We start from the raw sequence: 20,995 nt of genomic DNA, 5'->3' as shown, positions 1-20,995 counted from the left end.
TCCCATGTGCCACAACTAAGACTCTATGCAGCCAAATAAATAAAAATAAATATTAAAAATAAAATACCCAGTCTCATTTAATCCTCACAATAACCTTATAAAATAGGTATTATCCTCATCTCACAGATGGATAAACAGATTTAGAAAGGTTAATTTATCTCAAGTCATACTGCAAGACCTGGGGTTCTAACCCAGGCCTCTTTGACTATAAAAATCCTTACCTGATTTTTAATACTAAACTATGATGCCTCATCCTAAGACTGAAGACAAAATTATATTCCACCAATCAATTCATTATCATTTCTAGTTTATCAAGAAAATTAAAATTTTGACATCTTTCCAAGAAACTTCTTTAAATGAAAGTTATCATGGATCTAAAGACTTAAAAGTAGGAAAGCAAACTACTGAAAACAAGAATTCACCTCTACTCCTTCCCCCAAATCCCTCTAAAACAGTATGAAGGGATTTTTCAGAAGGGGCACATAAACCCAAAAGGTTAAAATAGAAAGGAGACAACAGCTACCACGTTTTTGAAAAGTGGAAAACAGAAGTAATAACCAATCGAGCATACTCAAAAAACTGAACATCTAAGACCAGCAAGCAGAGAAACAAAAAATTAAGACAGCTTTCAGAGAATCCCAGAAAGACTCAGAAACTTGAGAGTACCAGATGCTTCTGAAGTGGGGGTAAGAGAGGGATTAAACAAATGGAAATCAGTTGAAAACCTGTTCAAGCAGCATTAAGATCCCCAGCTATCCTCCCCTATCCTAAAGGAAGACTAAAAACTTATTCTCTTGAGGGAGAGATTGAATCCAAGGGAATTTGATGATACAAGGCTGAGGAGAGTAAGTGCTATGGTGAAAACAGAGGGGTTTAGTAAAGTTTATGTACTGAATGATTAGACTATCCAGCCCTCTCCCTCCCTTCATTCCCAAAATATTGGCAGACAGGCTTACTATTGTAGGTGAAGACTAGAAGATTCTTCTCTAAAGAATCCGTCCAGAAAAAGCCTTAATGAGAATGACAACTGGTGGAGGTAAAGTGGTACTGAGTGTTTATCAACAGAACAGCCCAGCTAAGTCAACCCACAATGAAAGTCACCAGCCAGTTATGTCCCATCCAACTCACAAAGCTTTCATCAGCTTTTTAGTCCCCATTTCCATATATAGATGTGGCCAACGTTTAAGGAAACTTAAAGACAGAGATTAAAACAAATAAGTAAAAGAAATTTACAAGAGAGAAAATATCAAAGAAAAAAAAATTTTTTAATTATCGTATCATTAGAAAAGAACATAGTGACCATGAAAGAGCAAGATACTATTAAAAAAAAAAAAAAGGAATTTTCAGAGAGCAAGAAAGTTACTAGACATTTTAAACAGAAAAACCAAAATGAAAAATTCCAGACAAGTAATGAAGGATAAAGTTAAAAAATAAAGAAAATAATACTTACAGAGCATTTACTATGTGCCAGGCTCTATCCTACACATTTACATTTATTATTTCATTTGTTTACACTTAAAACCCTATAAAATAGATATATTATTCTCACTATTTTACCACAGAAAAACTTACATCAAGAGTTTAGTTTTCCTAAAGTCACATAACTAGTAAGTAGCAAAAAATGGGATTCAAAATTCAGGAAGTCTACTTCTAAAATCCAAGCTTTTAACTACTTTACTACAGTAGGAAAAGCAAACAAATGGAAATTGGGGATGAGAAAGATTGAAATTACAGGATCAATCTAGGCATTCAATATCCAGAATAAGAGGTGATCCAAAAAAAGACAGAGAAAAATCAAAGAAATAATTCAAGAAATTTTCCAGAATTGAAGGATATGAGTGACTAGAATAACAGGGGCCACTTGAGTCCACAACTCAATTTATTTTATCAATAAAGACCCCAACCACGGAAAATTACCTTGAAGTTTCAGAACTCTGACAGTTACTAAGAGCTCTCCAAGAGAAAATGAGGGTCTGGAATAATAATGGCATTACTGGACTTCTCAAAAGCAACACTGTAAGCCAACAGCCAGTGAAGCAGCATCTTTTAATTCTCAAGGAAAACGATCTCCCACCTAGAATACTTACCTGCTAAATTGACATCAAGACAGTAGGAGGATAGAATATAAAGAAATTTTCAGTCTACCATGTAGGGTCTCAAAGACTTCCCAAGTGGCGCAGTGGTAAAGAATCCACCTGCAATGCAGGAGATGTGGAAGACATGGGTTCGATCCCTGGGTCAGGAAGATCTTCTGGAGGAGGAACCCACTCCAGTATGTTTGCCTGGACAATCCCATGGACAGAGTGGCCTGGAAGGCTACAGTCCACAGGGTTGCAAAGAGTCGGACACGACTTGAGTATATGCACATGCGTGCGCACGTGCACACACACACACGCACACACAAAAGGTCTGAACAACTCTACTTTCCACCCCACCCATACACCAAGAAGCTACTGGAGGATATACTTCAGCAAATTTGTAAATGAACCAAGAAAGGGGAAGATCAGAATGACAGTGAAGGGAGATCTTAGACACAGCAGTGTGTAACAAGCCTAGGGCACCATCAGTTTCCAGATTAGTGTCGGAAGTAGAGGGTTCTAATAACAAAACTGACCAAATACTGATGACTTGAACATACTGAGAGAAGAGTTTAGAAATGAATTAATGATAGCTTTCAAGGATTAAAAAATAAGATGATAACAATTATTCACTTAATCATATCCTTCCTTTCTTCTATGAAACACCTAACTCTGTCTGACAACTTCATTACTCTGGCAGCATAAATACTGAGTTCCTAAAGGTAAAGTTATCCAAATAGAGGCTGAAAGAATCCTCTATATTTTTTTTTCCAAACAGAACCATAAAAGTGAAATAAATGGAAGTCTTAGAAGATCTGCTAGCTATATCATATAGGGCAAGTCATGTGGCATCTCTGAGCCTCATCTACAAAAACATAAACAAAAAGTAAAATAATAATATCTAACCCAAAGCTTTATATGTAGAATTAAAGAAAGAGATGTGAACATTCCCACCATAATGCCAAGCACATAGTAAGTACTCAGTGCATGTTTGTTAAATCTGAATCACATTGACTGAAAGAGATTAAAGCAGCACCTGGCAGACAGAGATTCCCTCTACCACATACCTTCTGTGTTGTTGAGTTTGTCGTCTGTGTTGATGGTTTGGTGAAGGTTATTTTCACAGGAGACATGTGGGGTGGCAGGGAGTTGGCAATGCTCTGCATGATGTTGCTCATCTTAGGACTGCCACTCACAGGCACAGTGATCGTCTTCGAGACCGGAACGACAGCCTTTGGAACTTCCTTAAGGACAACAGGGGAGGAGCTAGAAGAGTTTGTTCGCCTTCGTTTTCTGGGTTTTTCATCTTCATCTGAACAGCTAACACCTGTAAGGCAATAACAACATCGTTAAATTTTATAGTGATCTAACCTTGTATTTATACTTCATTTTAAAATCATCGTGTCATCAGTCATCCTTGACCTCTCCCTTTGCCTCATGCCCAATCAGACAGTTCTATCAATCCTCCCTTAGGGGAGCTATCTCTGAGTCTTCCCGACTTTAACCCTACAGCCATGTCAGGCCTCCTTATCTCCTGCCTGTGTTTCAGCAACAACCTCCTAAAAGGTGTACATGATTCTAATTTCTCCACTTCCGTTCTACCTTTCAACCTACTACAAGTTATAAAAATCTCACATCTAATCATGCCAGTGCCCTGCCTCAAATCTTTTAGTTTTACCTCCCTACAAGATAAGCCACAAAAATCATTACTGTCTCATTCAAGGTCCCATATCCTTCTAAGAACACAGTACCCTATTCCACCCACCCTATAATCCTTGCAAATTGACATGCTCACCATTCCCCAAAGCCAACTTATCACATTCTCTATCCATGTGGAATCTCTATATACTCTTGTTCTTTGGGGAACACCAAGTATCATCAATGACCTCTTCATCATCCAGCAATCATCATCCTGTAAGCTATTTCCTCAGTGAAGCCTTCCCTTACTCCAAGCAATGCTAATCCATGTCGCCTCTGAGCTTGGAAAGCACTTCATACATTCTTTTTGGTATCACTTATCCCATGGCAATGTGGCAGTCAGTCTGCACATCTCCTGTTATGAAGGGACTCTCAGAGGGCAACAACTCAGTCTTACTGGTTTGTTTCCCTGGTACAGTGCCTTGCACATATGAAGTTAGGAGAATGAATGATTATGTCTCAAACTAATGTTGCCTGTGTGATTTCTGAGAATAAAGCAATAAACTTTCAGTTACTTCAAGCTATATATTATGTGAAATACTTTCTTCATGTTTGGGATTCACTTCCAACATTTAAAAAACAATTAAAAAATAGACCTCTACAGTTATTTTAAAAAACCATTTTGGCTAAATTCACAGAAATCAGGTATAATACTCCCAAAGTTTAAAATTTTTCTTTACGTACTAAAGCCTCAATTGTCTTGTACTTAAGAAAAAAATCAAATGAAAAACAAAATTTTGCAATATACATAGGAAATCTTTATAAAGCAGACATTTACAAAAGCACTCAGCATGACTCATGGAATTGGTGATAAAACATAACTCCTTATACCTTTAAGTTTTAGACTCTAACCAAGACTGACATGACATAAAATTATTTCTGTCTAAAACTGCAAAGTCCACCTCTAAAAGTTACAAAGAAATTAAGTTTATAACTACATTGAGAAAAATGAAAGTCAAATAGTAATGATCTCGAGTTAACACTAAAAGCAAATCAATACTGACATAACAGACATTGAAAGCAAAAAATGAACTGGACATCAAAGTGCTTCACAGGGTAGAATCAAAGGGTTAACAACTGCAAATAAACCTCAAAAAATTACAGTCAACTAGAAATATGAAAGAAAGATGCTCTAGAATGCTTCACTGAAATTTAACAATTAGATGATATATTGCATAATTTTTAAAAACACTACAAAGACTACAATTACAAGAAAGGAATTCTTTACAATATTCAAAAATTAACCACTGCTTATAGCCAGTGGGCCAATGAATTAATCAGGAAGGCAGATCTAATCGGAGCCTATGCTGCAGCTTTTAGCCAAGATGGCCCTGATAACACTGAGAATATCACTTACTTTTGACATAAACAGTACTTCCACTTGGCAAGACAACTACATTGGAGGCAGGACTGGCAGGTCTTGGAGACTTAACCGTTGCTATGCTGCCACTTGGAACAGGGGTAGAGGTTGGGGTTGACGTGGTACTTGTGTAGGAATAGCAAACCACTACTGAAGGAACAATAAAAAAGTCCGCTGTTAACTTTCACCAAAACGGTCCACACATACGCAAAGATAATTTTTTTTACTTCAGGCCAATTTTAACATTTTCATATAACCAGAAGTTAGCAGCCAATACTAGGAATTAGGTCCACAGGTTAAAAAAATTAATAACCTTTCCTGAAAATCATCACTTAACGAGGTTTTCCCCAAGTATTTAGTAGCTGTCTACAGGTGGCACTGACAACAGAGAAGAGCACAGTTACAAAGAAACCAAGTTCAAAACTGAGAAAAATGAAAATCATTATTTACTCATGGCAAGAGTTGGACAAAAAGCATATACTTATATTCTTTTCTAATACTAATAGCAGTATCAATGATGGAGTGATGGATCAGTTTTCCCTAACCACAGAAATTTCCAACTTAGCCCCTAGAGAAAACCAAGGTAAGTTTCTCTTATAAACAACTCACTAGTCACTTGCCATCTAAACAGTGCAATAATAACTAAGGTAATGACAACACAGTATTTTAACTGCTTGAATAACAGTAACAAGCAGGAATGAGTACCATGGATTATGCTAAATTCTTCCCATATATTATCACTAATCTCACAACACCACATCCTCATTTTAAGGATGAGGAACCCAAGGCTCACAGAAGCTAAAAGACTGGGTGGAGGTCACAGAGCAAGGAAATGAAATATGAGGATTTAAACCTAGATTAGAACTATCAAAAATTCTATATTCTTTCCACTGAATCAGAGAGGTGGTAAACAGAAAAGATAAAAGAGGGCAGAGAAAAAAGATATCTCACCTGCAACAAAGAAAACAGGAATTCAATGAAGGCCAAGTTTGCACACTGATAACTGTCTCTCCCTAAATATAGCTTCTTTACATGTAAAACAGAGTCTGGCATGTATGAGAGGAATGTCTCATTCTGTTCCACGATCCATAGATAGTCAAAAAAAGATAATTCCCCAAAATAATCTGACAGTAATAATAATCTGCATTATTTTCAGGGTCATTTTCATATAACACCAAACTAAGCTACTGAAGTCAACTCAAACATGCACTCTCAAATTTAATATTACTCTCGGTTACCTTAGAAACTCCAAGGAATTTTAAAGCATGTGTCAATGACTAGATTAAATAACAATAAGAAAGCCTTCTCCATCAGCCACGTAACCCCTAACAGATTAAACACATTGACTGGAACAGAGAAGCAGTATATACCACTGATTCCAGAAGACAAAAACAGAACTTTATTTTCTAAAGTATCAGTTCAGCATCTTTCTCCGGCAGCTATTATAAATGACTTCTATTGCCTTATTAATTTTCTAAGGCCTTTTATCCACTTCTAACAAGACAGGTTCCTATCGAAAAATTCATTCCAAGGCTTTTTGCAATTTTGTGATTAATGTAATTCACACTTTGAACAAAAGGGATATTTAATTTTGGCTGAGACTAAAAACTTGGCAGTTTCTAGTTTCAGAACAAGAGTTATTCACTACGTTTCACAGCGTTTGAATACTGGGACAAAAACAGATGAAAAATAAGATAACTTTTCTTGAAAGAATCCAAGGAAAGTCATCTCTACACACTGAAATATTTCTTTACTCACCTTCCTTGCTTCCTGTTTCTGCAGGCACTGGAAGAGATGCATTGTGCTGAACAGCTGCATTGGCAACAGCATTAGCTGTTACAGTGAAGGCAGTTTGGGGAACCAGCCGGGGCATCAGGGGTACCAATCGACGACCTTCAATGGACCATTCTGAGGAGCTATTAGGTCCAGACATACTAAACAAAAAAGAAAATGCTGCTACAAAAGTTCTTGATAGCTAAAACTGAATCAAATACATATATTCAAATATAACTTTTTAAATTATAAAAAAAGTACCCTGAGTGAACAGGAGAGGCTTTATTTTAAGCAAGATCAAAACTATGAATAAAAATCAGAATTTAAGGAATCTTACATACACTTAGGTTTTCACACATTTTATTCCATAATCTGAATCTTATAACGAACATCTCTGAAACTCTGGAAAACTGTCCCATGCCTTGTAAATAAACATCAACATTATTTTCATTAGTTTAAATCTGGTTGGTATTGAAGATGAAAACTAGTATTTCTACCAACTTTTAGAACTAATGTTGTAATTAGGCTAAAAAGGTAAAAATTACTCAATTTCAAAAATCAGACTTTCCTTAATAATTAAGGATGAAATTCACTGAATTTTTGCAAAATTATCTTAACTGCCTGCATGGCCAGAGGTTCTAAGGCTTTCAAACAAGGGAAACTGAGGCAGTAAACGAGGGAGACTAGGTACTGGGAGGTGCGAAGCTGTACACATCACTGCAGGTGTCACTGACAATGTGTTATATTATTATCCTTTCTATTAAAAATAAGTAGACTAGATCTGAGGACACTGAAAGAAATCTGCCACTATTTTAATTTTACTTATTTATATCATTCTTCACTCTTAGAAATGTTTGAGGCAACTGAACTCTATTCCTTAGCAGACACTATTCTCAATTTTACTCTAAACTTGTTGAGCAAATTTTATCCTAGGAGTCCAAACGGAGGTTGAAGCATGAAAAGACAGCTTTTCCCTTCCCTTTGCTTGGCTTCAATAAAGGCAGCGGTCTAACTAATGGTGACTGTCAAGGTTTAAAATTCACCCAGAATCAATCAACCAATTTCTTCACTAAGTTGGAAATACTTGCGCACCTTTTTCAAAACCAAAGATTCTACAACCCAACCTAGAGTTTAAGATTCTGTGTGTGCACTGATTCTTGATAGAGTACACAAAAGCTCTTGTTAGTGGATAGTGGAATGATGATGATGACGGTGATGATGATAGTTAACATCAATTAGCACTTAGTATATGTGATATATTGTTCTAAATATTTTGCCTGTATTAACTCATTTAATTCTTTCAATCCTATGAAATTGGTAATATTATCATCTCCATTTTATAGATGGGAAAATTGAGTTACCAAGAGGTTGAATAACTTGCTTAGGGTCACACAGTTACTAAACAGCTCCTTCAACAAGCATACATCATTCTATTGAAATGAACTGCCACAACACAAGTAGAAGGTATAAAAATTTTCAAATGTGTTTCATGTCAAACTTTTGCCTTTGATTTATACTAACTAGACACTGTTGTCTAATCTACAAACTTTCAATAAATGAAACAAATTACAACTTGAGAAGAATTTACATTCAGTTAAGAAAAGAATTTCTAGGAGTTGATGAATCCAACTGAGTTATTGTGGAAAATCTGCAAATTCCCTATGGTTTAACACAGGCCTACCTAAGACAAGGGAAAGAGGGATTCCTAAGACCCCGATAACCCTCACAAATCTGTTATCATGTAATCTCCAAATTGATGCTAGTTTTGAAACAGAGAATGGTACAACAAGAGAGACAGAAAAGGGCTATTACTGATTGTCAAAGGGAAAAAGTTCTAAAAGCTATTCAGTATTTTCTTGGCTTACTCCTGTTTTGCTACCATTTTACTAAGAAAGTCGCTAAAAAAATTTGCTGATGAAAGTTTACCATACAAATAAAATGATGTCTACACTTACCTGGTACACTGTTAAATAGTGGCAGAAATTATGGAAGATTAATAATTTAAACACATGAATATATATGCTATTGAAAAGACAGAATCTGCAGTGCAAAAAACACAACTGCAACTTTTAAAAAGATCTATAAATCTTCCAAATTTCTACTCACGCAAACATGCCCAAATTTTTTTAAGTGAGTGAAAAATTACTCATCATGTTAGACCTAGATTTAAAATTCCTACTTGCTTATTAATGAGGGTGTAAATATGCATTAGCTGCACAAATCATCTAAAAAGAATTTTACAGGTTTCTGTAAACATCTTATTCCATGGCTTCCCTGGGATTCCTAAGTTTCAGAGAACATCTCTTTATTTATACTAAATATAGCAAGAGGCGGGTGGAAACCTTGCTCCAAGTCCCTTTTCTGAGAAGTCTGACACTAGTAGAACTACCTTGGCCCTTGCATCCTTTGGTGTGCATGGCACCAGCATGAAATCCTCACAGACAGGCTCATACAGTATCCATGAATGACTAGCTGATGGGGAAGGAGTTAAGAGATCAGTCATTCTGGATAGCTACTTTCTTTAGATCCAAGAGTGGCCCAATTAAAAACTGTGAGGCCTCTTAACATTCCAGGCTTTAATACTATAATTCTGTCATGTTTCAAAACTGAATTAGAGTATCAAATAATAAAAACGTGTTATGGTTCAAGCAAGGCTTTTCTTTGATCCCAGACACTCGACTCCTTTTGTTTCCACCTCCTTTGTGCTCAATCTTCTTGGCTTTCTTTTCACCTTTCAAACATTCCTTCTGGCCTAAGCTGCTGTTTTGAGTGGGGGAGGGAAGGGAGAGGAGAAAGGGAATGCAGTCTGTTCAGATGCATTCCTCCTTGGCTCAAGTTACTTTTTTCAGGCTCAGAGTATGAAACCTCCTATAGATAATCTTTAGAACTAGATTCTGTTGCTACAGACGGCAAAGGAGACGGACAGATGAGGGATCTATGTCCTCCTCAGCATTACCCACTCATTGCCCCTTGGGCTCCACAAGTAAATACAACATCTGGTCAAACTAAAACCGCAATATAAAATATTAAAACAGGAGTATGGAAATGCCTGAGAAGCTTAAAATTATACACTGAAGTAAACGTTTTTCAAAAAATTAAATTCATGTATTAAAGAAATCAGAAAAGGAGAGAAAAAAAGAGGAAACAGGTAGGTAGAAGCCAACTCTCAATTATCCATGCTAATAGAGAGAGGAGGGAAAGGGAGAGGTCAGATTAAAGAAACTCACATATTAACCAAAATACTTTGGCAAATACTTAAAATTTCTTCCATCAAACCTTTTCCAGAACAACTAACAAGTAGTAAAATGACTAATTAAAATTTTCACCTCCTCTCCCTTCCCACCCTCTGACTACTTTCAAGCAGCAAAATAGCTAAAGGGTGGGCAGTATTAGGAAGGGGAGGAGGAGAAGAGAAGGAAAAGCAAGGGGCTCGGTTAATTCATAAATGAAGTATGTGCCCCTGAATAATTGAGAGCTTCAATTTTGAAATAAATACAAGAAAAAGCCTGAAATAATAATAACCTATTTGCATACCTGTAACTTGGTCTTTCACCCAAATATAAGGATAAATTCATTCTTTAAAGGGGAAAAAAGGAAAAGGAGACTAAATAAATGTTATCTTTAAGTATGAAACTGATGCATCAACTTATAACTAATTGCCCCACAATATTGTTCCAATGTTTTTAAGGTACTAATTTTGTCTCTAAGTGCCCCTGATTGCAAACTACTATTCACTACTTCATTATCTAGCACATAAGTTTCCTATTACCAGTTCTCAAATTAGAATCTAGGCTCAATTACTATTTTTAGAGTATCTCAATTTAAAAGTTTAGAGAAATTTAAAAGAAGGAGCACATTAATATTTAAATGTTTCAGCCATGTTGGCCTAACAATACTTAATGTCACTAGAGGAAAATTTCTAAATTTCCACAGTGCATAGATATCTACCGCTGAAAAATCTCCAAATTCAAACTGCTTATTTTTCAAACTATGCAGTTAAAAAGATAGCACCCCATTTTATCAGTCAAGTAAAATGAGGAACAGAGAAGTACAACATGAAGCTAATGGATCTTCGGGGTCAATACTAATACTGCCAATTGGGTTAAAAGCACTATTTATTACAGAATGGAAAGGTACCAAAATTTTTCTTGTAGCTTTACTTCATATTAAGACAAAAATAAAAAACAAATGAATTATTCTATAACATACCTTATTTTATCAAATGTTCCTACCATCTTGCATTAACATTTAAAGGATAATTTCTGCTCTTTTCTATTTTTCAGGAGGCACTCTCTCCATACATACTCCGTTAATGCTCAGTCCCTACCTTCCACCACCCTCCACCCCATCTATCAAATAGTCATAATGATCTGAAAGCAATTTGATAAGAATCCTTTATAATTGTATTTTGTTGTCTTTTCAAAATAAATTAAAATACATTGTATTCATATTTTTTAAAACCAGGTTATATGTTACAATCTTTTTTCTGAATCTCAAAATACATGAAATATTAGTCAAAAAATTTATAATGCCTATTTATAAAGCAATATGTATACATATCAAATACTGTTACAAAGAAACTCTAAGGGGCTGTCAAATTTGGGAAGCAGGCTACTTTGTTTTATTAAACTTTGTTTCAAATACAGGAATCACCTGCTAAACTGCAGAGGCCTTTAGGTACACAGAGATTACATTGTAACAGGATTTGACCTGAGTACTTAAAGCTTGCCTAACCAAATGCAAAACATAACCAATAAAATAAACAGTTAACACAGCTATGGTTAGGATCCCTGAGTACAGAGATATTACTATCAAGATAAAAGACTCAGGAATCTCTACACAATAGGAAGACTGTTTCAAAACTATGGTATACTACGTCATGAAAAATCAGGGGTGGTATGACTAATGGCTTACTTATGTGCAATTGTTGTTAACCGTTCATCGTTTACTGCTCTCCGAACTTCAGCACGGTGGCGTTCTGTTGAGATACTATGAAAAAAAATAGCCATTATAGAACTCTGCCAAGCAGGCATCTCTTCTCTATACTTTTATTAATGTTTAAGTCAACATTTTGTTTGTGGGGGAGGAGGGGAATTGATGTGTAAAAAAGATAAAGACAAGGGTCTAATATATATATTTTCAAATGCTTTAATTAAAGTCATAGAAAAGGATTCAGACTGATTCTGTGTAATTGTAGAGAGAATTTGTAACTAAATTCTAATTATAAATTACAAATTATAAATTTGTACAAATTACAAATCACAGAAAGACAAATTCAGTTTGATATGAAGTCATTAACGTCAATTCAGAAATGTCAGACCATAGTCAAGATTAGCAGAGGTTCCTGTTATCTAAAAATACAAACCACTGAATGACCTCTAATCATGGTTACTGAGATTCTGGCCCTCAAAAGAAAGTCCTTTCTAAAGCTTAAGAGTCTAAAATTTTATGTTCAGTGAATATACTAAATAAATGAAAGTGACAAGATAATGTTTCATATGCTATGAAACTTGACACCAAGATATTACTCCTTTATTACTCAACACTGAAGCTACATGTCTTCTGCATTATATCACATCACCACTATGGTAAAAATGTGCTTATGTTGATCTGATTAAATATATGTAAAGTTAAATCTAAACAACTAAAAAAAAGGCTATACCCATTCCATTCATAAATACTCAATAAAATGAATACCACCCTTGAAACTGTAATCTTTATTACTAGGCTAAATCTATACCATTGATTAAAATATTTAAGGGGCTTAAAAGCAGAATTTATGAGGCAATATAAACAACAAACAAAAAATATAAATTGTTAAGTATGGAGGCATTAAGACAGAATTTAATAACATATCTACTTTACTGATAATTGAACGTAGGGAGGAAAAAAATCTCTTCCCTATTTTCACTTTAAAAATAGGACAAAATAGTCTTAAATGTAGAAAGGACATTTCAGTTAAAACAAAACTGAATTTTCTGAGAAAGCTCAAGATGTTAAGAATGGATCAAGGCAAAGTATCAAAGAACCCCTTTCACCAGATTTTTTTTAATGAATTGAAGTCCCACACTAATGGGAAGCTGCAGGGATCAATTGTCCCTAATGTTATGACTATATAATCACTACCCATTTCTATACCTAAGACAACAACTTCCTAGTGTCTTCTTCTACCCCAACAGATGCCACTTGGACACTCTAGATCTTCATATCCAGTCACTCCTAGCTCTTCTTTCCTTTACCCAGGTTAAAAATATTTCCCTTTTCCAACTAGCCCAAAGCTAAAATAACCTGCCTTAAACCTCTTCTGATTAGAGTACAGAATAAATGGTAAATTACATGATTTTCTGTAACAAAGCACACAACTGGGATGGGATCTCTAAGTACCAACAACTTGAACACCTCTGTCTTCAGCCTAAGAGTGAAAAGTACCAAAATATCTCAAAATGAAATTCCTAGAGTCATGTCTCACAAACTTTTATGATAATTTACCTAAGAACTTTTGAGAGTTCTCCAAGAAGATCTTTCTTTTCCTTGGTGAGATCTCCCTGTGCCCGAAGTGCACTGATAACTCCAGCATATGCCTCCAATTCTAGAAGAAGAAAATTATTTTATCAAAATAGACCATCAATATTTTAATAGTATGGCTATATACAGTGAAACTTCAGGGCAGGAAACCTAAAAATCAATATGCAAATATTTCATTAATGTCCTCTTATTAAAAATTTTATCTTCTAACATACATTAAATGTGGCTTTTATAAGCTTATTTTCTTTTTTACTGCCTCACAGAAGTCATGTGTGTAAAAGTTTAGGAAGAAAAGTCTAAATATTTTGCTTTACATATCATCACTGAAGAACATTCAACTTGGATGCTACCAACAACTGGGAAAAGGTTCCCAGTGGTATAATAAGGCTGGTAAGAGAAGTTCTTAGTATTATTGATAGGTAGCTTTGCTGATAAAATTTTGAAATAATTCCTTAAGCTTGCCTAAGAATTCAACCTATATTCCATCTGTGAGTAGCGTGCAACTGAAAAACTACTGGATCAAGAGTCAAATGACCAGATTCTGGCTCCAGCACTGACATTAGTTGTGTGACCCTGGGTAAGTCCTTTCTCATCTCTGATCCTAGCTTCTTTACCTAGTGTCCTAGAAGACACTTTGAAGGTACCTTGAAGAAACCACCAACAAATTGAAACCACCAGCAAAATGACTAAGGCAGATTAGCAAACGTGAATTTTCGCTCTTACAGAATCAGTACATAATACACTGAAACCTAATTCCAGACAGTTTCATTTCACTAACTTTCCACAGCAACAACCATTATTTAATGAAACTGTTGTCCCTAGTAGTGGTTAAACTATAAAACCAAAAAGCCCTCAATGGCTCCCAATGAACCATGCCTGCTTCTCAGTGAACTTCCTCATGTACTACCTTTCTATAGTACCTCCAACAATGACTCTGGACTTGGCATGTGACTTGCTTTGGCCAATGGAACATCACATACATGATGCAAACAGCAGCCTTGCACACAGGGCCTTGTTCTCTTGGAACCTTAAGATCACCAAGCTGTGAAGAAGCACAGGATGAAAGGTCACATGGAGAGAGCGGCCCAGCCACCTTAGCTGAGCCCAACTAACCAGCTAAGCTTCCAGCTGAATACAGCCATGTGAGCGAGCTCAGGCAACACGAGCAACCCACAGAATCATGAGAAATAATAAAACAGTTGTTTCAAACCATAAACACTATGAGACAAGTAGACCTGAACAAAACAAAATGATGGGAAATAAGTATCCAGACTACAGTTATCTTCTTAATAGATCCAACTTACTACCAGTATTTGCCAATGCCTTACATATAATAGATACCGAATGTTAGCCAAATAACTAAGGCATGCACAGCTGCATTCAAGATACTACAATAACAGTAAAATAGTAGCCTCATTCAGTTTGTATTATCCACGGTTCTGTCAAAAAAAAAAAAAAAGAATTTATATAGAAGAGTGAGTTGACCATATTAAATAGACATGTCTTGTCCAACTGAATTATTTCATGTGTAAACATCCTGCATGTTCAATCTACACTGGATATTAGGTAGATGTTTCATGTGGTCCTTCTGGAAGGACAATCTCTGCTTCCCTGGAAATACTTTGATCCAAAAAACATATTTCAGCTTTTATCAGAACCCAAAGTAGAGTTCAGAAAGACACTGGGGATAACTTAAGAAATCACTATACTCTAAATGTTTATGCCTCATTTATCAAGTATTTTATTCAACAAATCAGTGTTGAATCTCATTATATATACGAGATAGTATGCTAAACCCTGCCTTAAGAAGTTAACTCTAGAATAAAGTTACAGTGAAACAAGTCATCAGACAATTCTGATACAGTTTACAATACAGTGGTAAAGGCACAGAGGAAAAACATCATCTAGTCTAGAAGCATAAGCTTTACTCAGAAACAGAACTGTGCTCTAGGCGGGGCGGTGGGGGGTGGGGGGGCGGGACGCAAATGTACAAAAAGAACATAGAGTAAAAGAGCATATAATGTTTCATAAAGATGTTAAACTTCCAGTAATAGTCACTGTTTTGAGAGTTTTATACTAGGAAAAGTAAAAATATGTCTGTACTTGGCTAGTCACTAATTCAAACCTAACTACTAACTGAACACTACTACTACTGCAAGGTACCAAGGCGAATCTTCATATAAACAAAACAAGGTCCGTATTCTCAAAGTGATTAAAATCCAACAAGGATAAAAACAGAAAAAGAATTTGGGGCCAGACTAAGAAAAGCCACTATCCCCAGTCTAAAAAGTTTTTGATAGGACTCAGTGATTGATTAAATGTGGAAGGAATGGCAGAAGGAAAATAACCAGGTTTTTCAGTTTCCAAGATATTTAGGAAAATGACAATACCATAAAAAGAAATGGAGAGGTCAGAGAGAAGTGATTTCAGGAAAAGGTTCACTTTTGGCCTGTGAAATTTATGGTGATCAAAATTTCACTATTTCACAGTATTTTTTAGAAAGTGAAATTAACTAAAGACAAAGATTTTGACACCTCAAGTCTCATTCCAAGTCTAACTAAAAAGTCAAGGATAGAAGAGGTAGCAACCACACACAAAACTGTATAACTCAGAACACAGTTCTCACAGGTACACAATCCAAGGCACACTTTCCTTTCATTCAATGAGAAATTCATTCACTGTAAAGAACATCGGCTAGCTTCCCAACCTTATTCACATTTGTGGATTTCCATTTTGATGAGAATCCTAAGATTCTGACAAATATCAAGCTCAGTTGAATTTCTGGTATTATTTTTTATACCATTCTATTACAGTGTTAACTTTAATGAGACTTAAGTATAATGAAACAATTAACACATGAAATACCACAGAAAACAAAAGATCTGAACTATTTTATTTTAATAAAGCCTCAACCCATTCCATTTAAGCAAACCTGCCATTCAATATGAATACTGTATTTCATAAAGCCCCATGTTAGCATTATATAGAGATAGAAATCCTCTATCCCAATGTCTATGTGGGCTTCTCTGGTGGCTCAAACAGTAAAGAATCTGCCTGCAAGGCAGGAGACCCGCGTTTGATCTGAGTCAGGAAGATCCCCTGGAGAAGGAAATGGCAACCCACTTCAGTATTCTTGCCTGGAGAATCCCAAGGAATGATGAGCCTGGTGGGCTACACAACTGAGCAACTAACACTTTCACAAGTAAAATATAAATGTTTAACATCTTATGTTAAAATAATTTATAACTGTTTTAAAAGAATCTTTTTAAAAGCTAATCCTTAAAATATTTTAAGCTAACTCTTAAACACAGTACCTTCTCTAAACTCTGGACCTAGAGCTAGTGTCCGAAAGCAATTCAAAGGTTTCACTGTTATGATAATGAGTCAACGGGTGAGGAGGAAGTCATTCTGCAAATCACTATCAAAGCTCACCTCCCAAAAGAAGGATCATTGAAGATGACATTACCCTATAGGAAGGCTGTTCTCTTCAGTACAGAAGCAGCTCTTCAGCAACATTACCTACACAGCTCTGACTAAAAGTAAGGATAAATTTAAGACTTAAAGCTTACAATTTTTATATTTAAACATAATCTCTTGATTTGAGGTTCCAAAAGCCCAGAAACTAAAGCAGCTGACTGCAGTTGTGATCTGAACAGATCACAATAACTCTTTAACTATTTCAGCTATGAAATAAATACAAATCCAATTTTATAACTGGTAGCTAACAAGTTAGACCAATTGTCTATCAGTGTATAGAAAACCTTGAATGGGTAGTAAAAATTTAACTTATAAGGTTAAATTTAAAAAAATAAAATAAAGGAATAATTGACAAAAAAAAAAAAAAAAAACCAAGGTACTAGAGTACAATGCTAAGAAATAGTTTAAAATATAGAAATCTTCATGGTAGCCCCTAAGGGGAAATAAAAAGGGCAAAGGTTATTAGCAGTTAAGGCCAGACTAGCTGTGATTCAGATTTATCCACAGGAATTTCCAACAAAGATTTCTTGTGAAGAAAAGATTCAACTGCAAATAAATAAATGTCTGAAAGCAACTGCTTTAAAATGCTATATACTCAGATGTCGGACACTGTGATAGGCTCTTTCTGTATACACTTAACCCACAAACTTATGAGGCAGATTATTATTACCCTTCATTTACAAAATTATCAATAGATTTAGGGAGATTAAACAACTTGCTTTTGGATGTCAGTCATTAGTAACAGAACCAAGATCCTAAATCTATGTGAATTCAAAGTCCGCATTTTCCCCTTCAAAATCACAGATATCTAAATAATTGCTGCTGCTGCTGCCGCTGCTGCTAAGTCGCTTCAGTTGTGTCTGACTCTGTGCGATCCCATAGACGGCAGCTTACCAGGCTCTCCTCTGCCAAAACATTTAATGTTCTTTTCCAAATTATTTTTTTCATTTATTGAGTCATTACTATGCGCTGGTCTGAGACTACAGTGGTGAATAAGACAAAAATATCCTCCTTGAATCTTAGAGTCTAAGGCTACATTTCTCAACCAAGGATTCTCACTTGAATCACAAAATACAGAAAATGATTTGAGTAACTCTTTTTTTCTCAATTGTCCCAAAGATAATACATAACATACCATTCTAGATGCAGGTAGAAAACTTGGTTCATTACATACAATGAAGGCCTTAGCATTAGGGCTTAATTCTCTCCCTCAATGCTGTTTGAGAAAGACTGCCCTAAAGGAAAAGAAGCACTAAATAGTTCATTACAAGCGTAAATGGTGTTTTATTACTGATAGTAAAATATAATTTGGGAAAGTCAGCATAGCTTACATTAACTCAGAATTCAGAAACAGTATGGCTCCAGTCCATGGGGTCGCAGATACAACTGAGCAACTGAGCACACACGCACACACATGTAATTCACACACACTCATGAAGCCTAAGAGTATGTTAAAGTGAGACTGGAATCATATTCCCTGGGTTGAAATTCTGACCCCATGACATACTAAAGAATTAGTCTGGGTTCTAAGCTTCAGTTTTGTCATCTGTAAAATGGGGACATAAAAAGAAAAATACCTATCTGGTTTGAGTGACAATTAAATGAGATGTTGAATGTAAAGGACTCAGTCCAGTAGCCCTGAAGAATTCTTAGCTGCAATTATTATTAATAGGATTCATGCATCTACTGTGTACAAAGCACTATGCTAGGCACTAAGGAAATAACAAAGAGTAAAACAAGAACTATATACCTCTAAAGGATTTCTAACACAGCATGAAATATGACATCCATGCAAACAGTCATGACCCAAATAGAAAGCAAAAAGCATCACAGAGAGGCACAAAACATCAGAAATTAAAATCATACCCAATTTTCGAAGAATCCTTTTGCATTCATCCCTGCTGAGATCCAAAAGTGTTGGCCACACAACAGGCATTGCTGCTTCTTTTTGGTAGCCCCAAAGAGCTTGTCTTCCCTTCCAAAGCAAAAACCAAAAAGTCAAATTACAAAAGGCCACATTGCTCAAGTGCATTCAAAAGCCCACTCACCTGGCTATTCACACGTTAAGAAGCAAAATCAGTAAAAGTATCTCAAAATCCTATTTCACCTCCACATTTTACAACTTCTGACAAACGAAGAACTTAACCATTTGGGAGTTTACTATTCCAGGCTATCACATGGAAAGAACATAGGTATCAGACACCTATAGGCTTTAATTAGATCTTACAACTTACTGGCTGTGTGATCCTGGGTAAACAGGTCTACTTGAACATGTGTTACTATAAAGTAGAGGTTTTATCACCCAGCTATGAGGGCTGAATAACAGTGTACGTGAAGTTCTTATTCTAGTGGCAGGCACGTTATTTGATAAATAGGTGCCACTACCTATGTAATCTTGGGCAATTAATTCACTTGACTTCTGCCAGGTTTCTCACTATGAATTACATGAGATACAATATGTAAAGATCCTAAGATGCTAAGTGGATAAATGGAACTGTCTCCTCGTCTTAACAATGAAAGATGAATTTACACCCCGAAGTCTTTACAAAAGCGTTTCCCAAAAGTTTAGATGTCAGAAACTTCGGACTGGTAATCCCCTGGTCTAGAAAAAGACAACGGCGCTGGGCCCTTACACAATACCTGCTTAGCCCACAGCAGATCTGCTGTAAATATCTGTTAAATAAATGAGTGATTGAGAAGAGTAACACGAATGAATGAATGAGTGAGTGTAAGAATGAGCGAGCTCAGTGTCTAGACTAGGAGTCAGGCATCGATCCGTAATAACTGCTATCTCTTTTCCAAGAGCTAGGGCTGCTAACTCCAGCTCCACGCCTGGAGTTGAACCCCCTCCCCCTACTTCCCATAGTCCTCTCAGCTAAGAACCAACCCAGAGCAAGGAGAACTGGACTGCGCGCCCCAGTCGGCAGAATGACATAAAGAAAAGGGGTGGGGAAGAGGAAGAAGGGGCAGAGCCAAAGGAATCCGCTCCCTCCACAAGCCAGTCCCCGCCTCCCGACAGGATCTTGGAGGTGGCCGGCGACCGCCGGAATCAAGCACCACGTCACGGCATCCCGATGCGTCCCCGCCAGAGGACCTTAGTGCGGGGCCGCATCGCACTGGAAACCTGGGCAGAGGTTGCCGGAGCCCGCTCCGGGAAACGGAATCCTGTCTAATCCTCCCCCCACTCAAGTGTCAAGGAGGCCAGCCCGCCCCGCCCCCTCCCCAAACACGCACTCTCTCGCAACACCACAACAAGAGTAGCCCGCCCACCCTCCTCACCCGTGCCGCTCAGCGCCCACCCCAATGTCAAGCCCGCGACCCAAGCTCTGTAAGGACCAGTAGCCGGAGTCAAGGGCTCTGGTAGGCATCAGCGCCTCGCTCCCTCCTTAGCGGAGAGGACAACGGAGAGAAAGAGTTGACGCTCGGACAGCCAGGTAGACGACCAAGACTCACCGGCAGGCCCCCAGGAGCTGGACCCCCGCAATTCCAGCACCAGGCCTGCCAGTTCCCCTAAGCCCACCTCGGGGAGCCCCACGATCCCGTTAGGAGACAACGGAGGATGGGGCTGGGCGCCCCAAGCCAGGCTCCAAATGCTTGGCCCGGCGGTCCTTCAGACTGGCTATCCTGCCAGCTCTTCCCAGCAGTCTGTCTGAGAGTCACCCACCTGCCCGGCCTTTCTGAGCTCATCTAAAAGGCTCCTCCGCCAAGACTAGGGGACACCAGGAATTGGGTTTGTTTGCGGTGCCTCTGAACGGGCAAGATGGCGACAGGTATCAGGGCGCAGGCGCAGGCGCGCGTTGCAAGTCGGGAGGTGTAGTTCGCCTTTCCCGCCTTTCGAAGAACGGACACCAAAAGATCTCCATTCTTCTGTCCCTCTTTTCCTCCACGTTTTGAAAGCAAAGGAGAGACATCGCGAGGATTGCTGGGAATTGTGGTCTGAACTCAAACTCCCTCCTCTTTCGCTCTCGGTGGGCACGCGCAAAGAAGGCTGGGATTGTAGTTTCTCCCATACCCTCCTCTCCCGGCTTCGCGCGCCTGTCCTGAGAGACCCAATGGACTGGCTCTCCGCTGCGTGTTTCGCTAC

The 20,995-nt window shown here is 37.3% G+C and overlaps 1 protein-coding gene across 16 annotated transcripts in view; it reads right to left on the bottom strand.

The window, feature by feature from the left end:
• The window catches only part of EMSY (EMSY transcriptional repressor, BRCA2 interacting), an 80,829-nt gene extending 60,107 nt beyond the window's left edge, over positions 1 to 20,722 (bottom strand). For 4 of the 16 annotated variants that reach the window (XM_070803943.1, XM_070803938.1, XM_070803937.1 and 1 more), the window contains exons 1-8: positions 20,576 to 20,722; positions 18,778 to 18,886; positions 13,399 to 13,498; positions 11,824 to 11,898; positions 10,444 to 10,485; positions 6,895 to 7,070; positions 5,134 to 5,286; positions 3,146 to 3,405 (exon numbers count right to left, since the gene is read on the bottom strand). In XM_070803943.1, the coding sequence (XP_070660044.1) occupies positions 3,146 to 3,405; positions 5,134 to 5,286; positions 6,895 to 7,070; positions 10,444 to 10,485; positions 11,824 to 11,898; positions 13,399 to 13,498; positions 18,778 to 18,847 (876 nt within the window). In that variant the 5' untranslated portion in view covers positions 18,848 to 18,886; positions 20,576 to 20,722. Of the gene's footprint in view, positions 1 to 3,145; positions 3,406 to 5,133; positions 5,287 to 6,894; positions 7,071 to 10,443; positions 10,486 to 11,823; positions 11,899 to 13,398; positions 13,499 to 14,341; positions 14,477 to 18,777; positions 18,887 to 20,364; positions 20,548 to 20,575 lie in introns of those variants that run through there. The other 12 variants (XM_070803928.1, XM_070803932.1, XM_070803936.1 and 9 more) reach the window with 10 other exon arrangements.
• Positions 20,723 to 20,995: the final 273 nt, after the last annotated feature.

This window comes from Bos indicus, chromosome 15 (assembly GCF_029378745.1).
Source record: "Bos indicus isolate NIAB-ARS_2022 breed Sahiwal x Tharparkar chromosome 15, NIAB-ARS_B.indTharparkar_mat_pri_1.0, whole genome shotgun sequence".
NCBI lineage: Eukaryota > Metazoa > Chordata > Mammalia > Artiodactyla > Bovidae > Bos > Bos indicus.
Note: the sequence above shows the minus strand (reverse complement) of the source record. Positions and strands in the feature narration are given on the sequence as shown.